The following is a 7292-nucleotide window of genomic DNA, read 5'->3' on the forward strand; positions in this document are numbered from 1 at the left end:
TGGATTGTTGAGGTGGGGGGCACGCTCAGACCGAACCCAACTATCCATTCACCACCACCAGGGTCAAGCTAAGCCCCTCCCCTTCAGACCGACCCCAACTATCCATTCACCACCACCAGGGTCAAGCTAAGCCCCTCCCCTTCAGACCGACCCAACTACCCATTCACCACCACCAGGGTCAAGCTAAGCCCCTCCCCTTCAGACCGAACCCAACTATCCATTCACCACCACCAGGGTCAAGCTAAGCCCCTCCCCTTCAGACCGACCCAAACTATCCATTCACCACCACCAGGGTCTAGACCCCGGGGGGTTTTATCTGATCGGTTCTCCCCTCCCGAATGATACTCCTGCACAACGGGGCCTAATCGCCAAAACTCCATTACATTCATTTGTGTATTCCTGGCAATAAATAAGTATTCTTACATCAAAACCGTCTCTCCTGATTGAAGTATAGTCAGATTAGTTGTGATGTCGAAACCATATTTACCATCATCCGGGAAATATCATTTTTGTTTCCAAATGTAAAGATAATTTTTTACCTAAACCAAAAGCGACACATCTAAAATGGAGTGTTAAAGTACAACAGTAAGTTTCCTACCCATTCTTTGCGCCTGCCGTGAGACGTGAAGTCGTACACGGGCACTTTGATGCTCTTTCCTTTCTTCAGCTTCCTCAGGACGGTGACCAGCAGCTCGAAGTCGAACGCGTCGGGGTGATCGAAGTTATACTCGTTCTTAGCCGCGAGCTCCTGCTCCTCTTTGTTCAACACCTGACACACAAACAAAAGAAACAAGTTAAGCATGCAATGTTCGGGAATAAAGACCTTTCTATTTAATCAATGTTTCAATGGGCTGCAATTCAAATGGCCTTAATGGCACTTTAGATAATAAAACCACAGCATCTCATGGAGGATTTTACATTTTGGAAGCAAATGCTGATGTTTAGATACTATTTTCTTATCGTAGGAACATTACAACTCTTGACTAATTTTCTGCCAGGATACATTTCATTAAAAAACATTAGCAAATCGCAGAGGTTCAGTTAAACAAACACAATAAATATCAGAAAATCCAGGTCATACTGTCTCAAGTCTGCCTTTCTGAGCTTAGACAATACAACGTTTTTAAATGTTTATTATATCTAGCACTTTCCTGTTTTGTAATAACATTATTAAAAGTGTTCGCTGGGAAATCAAAGCATTCGTATTTTGTGATGTTTAAGACATTTTACATTTCCAGAATGGGCTAACATTTTTTTTACTAAAATGTCCTCTCCACTCTCCCTCCATCTGTCCCATTGTTTTTCACCCATGTATTCATTGCATCAATTCAATGAAAGTATCTTCAAAAGAAAGAAATGTGTATCTGTTCATCTGCTAAATTAAATTCAATGAAGGTGTAATGGACCAGAACACAGGGTACTTCCTTCTGAATGAAGTGCAGTACCTCCACCTGCTTTAATGCAATATATATCTTTATAGTATTGCATTTTAAACATATAAACAATGCATTTACCCATCTTTAATAGAACGCAACAGTTCTCTATTATTTGTAATTAAAGGGACATGTATCATTGACATACAGTAATGATCCTCTATTAAAGGTGACATGTCATGCTTTTCCGGTTATTACCCGTCCCCTTGTGTGTTATGAAGGTTTTCCTGCATGTGAACGGTCTGCAGAGTCAAAACCCTCAAAGTACACCCTGTAGGGAGTAAAACTCTAACACAGAAAAGACCTCCCCAAAACGCCTCGTTGGTGAAACGTCATCATGACGTGCTTACGAAAGCACGTACCCGGAACTAAATGGGCCAATCCGTGGAGCAGTTACGTTAAGCCCGTGCTGATTGGTCCAAATTGACCAATCCACACACACACTCAGAGCAGGCAGCTCTGCTGATCAGCAGAGCTGCCTGCTCTGAGTGTGTGTGTGGATTGGTCAATTTGGACCAATCAGCACGGGCTTAACGTAACTGCTCCACGGATTGGCCCATTTAGTTCCNCGTGTGCCTTGGTCGAGTCTCAGAGTGTGTGTGTGTGTGTGTGTGTGTGTGTGTGTGTGTGTGTGTGTGTGTGTGTGGGTTTGATGTGATTTGCTTGGCACTGATTGAAAAATGATGCATGGAGGCATGCTCACCTTGTTATGTACGGTGCATAGAGGGTTGATTTAAAGAGTGTTTCTTGGATATGCAGAGATGATTGAGTGACCCCACATGGGATCTTTAAGTGTGACAGTATAATGAAACACAACCAACACCCATATGGCAACAGCATAAACAGCATGGTTAGTTGTATCTTCATAAATGTGCTGAAACCGCCTACAGGCTTTCATTATTCACTAAGTCTTTGTTATTTAAAGAGATCACTCTTTGGTCTTTAGCTGTCAATGCACTTCCATAAGAATACCCTGGAATATCTCCTTTATCAACTCCAGTTAACGTTAATACGTAAAATAGTTGCTCGCTGTAAAGACCCTCTTAGTATTTGATTTCAATTTAAACCACATATTTGAAATATACTGCATTTCTTGCAAATATTTTTGTCAATCCAAATCATAATAAACATTGTTTCACAACAACAGAATAATAAATATGAGACAAGAAAGCCAGTCTCAAACAGGCGCTGTGGTTTAAAGTGCCTGTCTAGTAAACAGAAGGTCATGGGATCAAATCTCAGCAGAGCTTAACTTTTACAAAAAAAGGATACCATGATTCTAAGTAAAAAATAATAAAAACAATGTAACCTTCAAGTGAACATCAACATTACGCTATTAAATGTCTCTTATTTAGTCAGTTTACCAATAAATGTTCGCACAGACATTGTTTTAAACAGTTTAAAAACCAGGTGCAACCATGACACACACTGTTGGACCTGGTCAGATAGTGCAGGTGGTTAGTCAGGGCCGATTGAGACCCGCTGTTGGAGGGCTTGATGACCCACCCCCCTCCCCACTTGTTGGTTTAGAACAGCACTTAATGTGGCAGACCGTAGTTGTTCACACTCACCTGCAGTCCACAGGTATTGATCCACAGATATATTTGTATCAAATACCATTTTATGCAATAGATGCATAACGTGTTAAGCTACACATCTATCACTGTGCATATCACCATTCAAACATGTATTAAAAACATGGTAGATGAAAAATATGAAAGAAAACATGTTCTATCATCGAGACTTCTAGATAATCTGAACAGTTATAATCATGGCTGACACTGAGGTACTTCCAGGTAATTTCATCCATCTAACCCTCCAGCCACCATCTACCCTCTAAAGCAGGGGTATTCAACTAAAATTCAACGAGCTCCAGTTAGAGAAAATCTTCCCATGCAAAGGTCCGGAGCTTCAAAATGTCTAACTTGCTTTATGAATTAGTGTGATATATATTGAAGTACCCTGTAGCTTTATCAACGTCTGCATGTAATCAACAACTGACTGACTGACTGCCAATCAAATAAAGAAAGTACAATTCATAAACAACAATATTTATTGTAAATGAACATTGAACTATACAGATATACAGTAAATACTGTGCATATGTGTAATGTTCCTCTCGGGCTGCATTTAAAAATAAAATAGAGGAAATAAATAAAATAGCTTTTGAAAATGTGTGCATCTTTAAAGTGCTTAATTTTAGATAAATAAAATAAAGTGTAGCAGCAGCTTGAGTTCCATTTTTTCTTTGTTAACCGTTTCACATCATGACTTAACTGTTTCAGACGATTATAGAACAATATCAGTCTTTACACATCCTAACAATTGAACAGTTTTAAAGTTTCTCTTTCTTTCCCTCTTATATTGCAGTCCCTCACTCACTTTGTTCTGTTCAGTGCGAGAATTGAGCTTGTCCTGCCAGGAGTTTAAATCTGGGCTGAAATGGTGTCAGGGCCATTCTCATACACACATGCAGGTGCTCCTTGGTTAGCCTCGGTTAGCCTGCGCTGGAACGATATTTATTTTTTGTGACCTCAGTTCTGACTTGAGAGGGAATGTTTGGTTAGACAATTGGTGTTTTGTCTCATAGTGGTGTTTTGGCACTTTTAATGAGCGCAACGGTCTCTGTACAAATGAGACACACTGGTTTTGTGCTCCCAGTGGGCAGGATGAATATGAATGAGTCCGTCCACTCAGGATTAAAAGCTCTGTTCTCACTGTCCACTTTCCTCTTCTTGGAGAGTGCCATGTGTACTTATTTGTCTCTCCCTTTCTGCCGCTAACACGCCTGTTCACTCTCCTCCCTGTATCGCTAATTATTCTCTTCACTCACTTTCCTCTCCGCTTCTCTCTGCCGCGCTCTCATCTCTTCTTCTGTGTTTCTCTCCCTGTATCACTCACTCGTCTCTTTCGCCCACTGTCGGCACCGGTTAAAATAGGATCGCCCCGTCAAAATTGAAATCCCCTGTTAATGTATTGATTATAGGTCCGGGTCCGTATAGCAGTAGTCGGCATCTGGGTTCCGGATCCGGCCGCTGGCCCGGCCTGTTGGCCGACCCCTGCTCTAAAGGATCACCACCAGCAGGCTGGATTCCTTTCCCAGCTAGATACCTATCGTTATTCCATGCTTCCAGAACACCCAACATTCCTTTTATTTGTCATCCATGTTTGGAGTCACTGTTTTTATTTTTTTTTTCTTTTTATATATTTATATATGATTGGGTCCATCTTTGTTGTGATTACTGGAAAAGTTAGAATTCAAAGCAGCTAACTAGTCTTGTGGCATGATTCAGGCATGGATTACCACGGGAAGTGATGTGTTTGTGTGACAATCTGAGGTTCCTGATTTACCGGGCTCACAGCTTATGTGGTATTGTCAAAGATACTCACATGCATACACAATCAATGCGAAGGATAAAAAACGGGTCAAACAGTTCCCTAACCCCTCCCCTCGGTCTACTTTGACCTTTTCCTCTACACCAGTGCCCTAGTACTTACACGACACGTGGGGGAGTCAAAGTATTTGGTGTTCATAGCCCCTAAGTCGTGTTTTTCAGGTTTTCTGGCCGCTCGAAAGGACTATTCCCAGAACAAATGACTTATATCTTCACTTCTAAAATGCGGGTCAATTAATAATCTTTTTTCTCAAAGCAATGCATAAACCTGTGAGTTGGACGCCTAGAAAAAGTCAGAATCAAATGTAATAGATGTTTTCATTTTAAAGTCAAATTCACGATTGAACATTTAGTAAAACAATTTAAATTATCAGTTTCCCCGTTCCAAAAAAACCAATATCTGTCTTAGGTGAAAACCACCCTCGAATGATGGGATAGTAGACTAAAAGCTTAGTAATCCACACAATAACATTATAATAAGTACCCGTATCAAAGTATTTGATTGCGAAAGCGAAGGTTAAAATTTGGACCCTTTTGTAGAGAGGTTTAAAAAAACGAAACACCTTCTTGGGGTCATTTAAGTGCCTATGTTTCCATATCGCCTGGAACCCACTCGGTCAATTTTGCGTGATTGACACCACTTTGTGAACCATTACGAGCCGAATAGAATCGAGGAGCGCGAGTCCTAAATCGCATCTAAACATTACCATTTGCGTTGAAGAGAGTGAATTTTATGCCCGCAGTGCTGGGACGACCCCCTGCTTCACTGCCCTGCGAATGCTGGGTGCTGGCTGTGTGCCTGGTGTGGGTGTGGTGTGCTTCTCTCTCCCTGATTGCTCCAGGTGCCAGCCTCTTCCAGGGTGCTCCCCAATTCTGATCAGCGCCTCTATAAAGCGATCTAAGTAGGCCTGCAGTGGGGGCCTCCTCTCTCTTCTGGCCCGGCGGGGGAACGTAGGAAGAAGGACAGGCCCGGCAACAGGCTATCCTCTGCATAGAGCTTGACTTAACCCTGTTTGGCTGGATCGGTTGTTATTGGGCGAGCGCTGAATAAACTCCTCTTGTTTCCATACTCACGCGTCGTTCTCATCGCTGCGTTTGTTTATGGCTGAGAGCCAAGCCGTGGACAGCTGGGGCTTGTCCAAACCGCGTCAAGATAAGCTTTGGTGCGCTGTGAGTTAGTTTCGTTATTTTGCTTGGGCGGGTTTCTCCTGATAGGGTGGTAGCGCACGGTTCCCGTTGGGACCCGTTGTGGCGGGGGTGTTACAATGCTTTGTCGCGTGGAAAGTGGCTGGAAAACTTCTGGGTTTTGGGGGCATGGCCCCCCGGTTGGTCTCAGCCTATTTTTGCAGGCTTGCTAGCTCGCTGTGCCCTCCGAGCCCCGGTCTTTTTTTTAGTTGCATTAAGCTACCCCACCACACAGTAACCACCATGAAAGACCAGGGAGGAGGCATTATTAGCGGGGTGTCGCTTAGTTTCATGGAATCCAAGTTTTTTCTTTTTTCCCTTTTGGTTCCTTAACTGCTTGTGCTAGTTATGGGCGGAGGCTAGACGCGTGTTTATCCCAGTGGCTCTCCTCTCCCAGGAAGGCCCCTTGAACAAATTTCTCAATGGAGCCAGGCTGTCGTTATTGCCGGAACATTTTCTTCGGTTTGGAAGGTGTTTTGGGCGGATAAGGAGCCCTGAAAAAGCACGTATGAAAACCCTCATTGCTGGTCGGGTGGTTACGTGGCAAACAGGAGTGGTTTCCGGCAAGTTAAGGACGGGCGGTTTGTTTTTTAAAACCCCTGGTTGGCTTCGTTAGCCGTTCCCACCTTGTCCTTTACAGAAGAAAGGCGACGATGGTGGTTGTTGCCAGCCTGGGAGTCATGACAAAATGACGCGTACTGGAGGATTTTTGGAGGGGAAAAAGGGATATTGCTAGTGGGGGGAGAGACTGTCGCAGGGGAACCTAGAAAAGCCCAAACTTGGATATCGGAAGAGGGTTCCCTCATTAGCCCAGAGGGGTTTTAGTGCCCGTGTGGACGGGTTGGACGCCCCCGGCGCACGGGGGCAACCCAGGCTGCCCCAGCGTGCTCCCTCCAGCCCGTTGAGCCTAACAAACTTGCCGCCTTGTTGCCCCACGCCGAATTTAATTGAAAAAGTGATCCGACACTTTTTCTTTTGCTTTTTTGAACGGGGTGGCTAAAGCTAGGATTGCCGGATGCCAAGGGACTGGTGCCCCGATGCTGTCCAGTGTGTACTCACCCAGGAAGACCCACCCAGTCCGCATATTCCGCCGTTGGTTTGTTTCCGGAGGATAGCCTCTAGCGTAGGGTTAAAATTAAATGGGCGGTGGACTTTTTAGGAGCTTACTGAACTTGCTTTCCAGAGCTAATCGACAGCGTTTTAGTCTTGGAGGGAAAAAGACGGAGCGGTCAGGAGCTTATGTGGAAAATAATGTTTGGTTGTTCAATTTTATACAACG

At 43.8% G+C, this 7292-nt stretch overlaps 1 protein-coding gene across 1 annotated transcript in view; it reads right to left on the reverse strand.

Moving 5' to 3' along the window:
- Window positions 1-559: 559 nt before the first annotated feature.
- Window positions 560-7292, reverse strand: part of LOC104951503 (uridine-cytidine kinase-like 1) — a 23265-nt gene continuing 16532 nt past the window's right edge. The window contains exon 5 of the mRNA XM_010778168.1: window positions 560-769. Coding sequence (XP_010776470.1) covers window positions 560-769 — 210 coding nt within the window. The remainder of the gene's footprint in view (window positions 770-7292) is intronic.

The sequence above is a fragment of the Notothenia coriiceps genome, unplaced genomic scaffold, assembly GCF_000735185.1.
Source record: "Notothenia coriiceps isolate Sejong01 unplaced genomic scaffold, NC01 NC01_scaffold00000339, whole genome shotgun sequence".
Classification (NCBI taxonomy): Eukaryota; Metazoa; Chordata; class Actinopteri; order Perciformes; family Nototheniidae; genus Notothenia; species Notothenia coriiceps.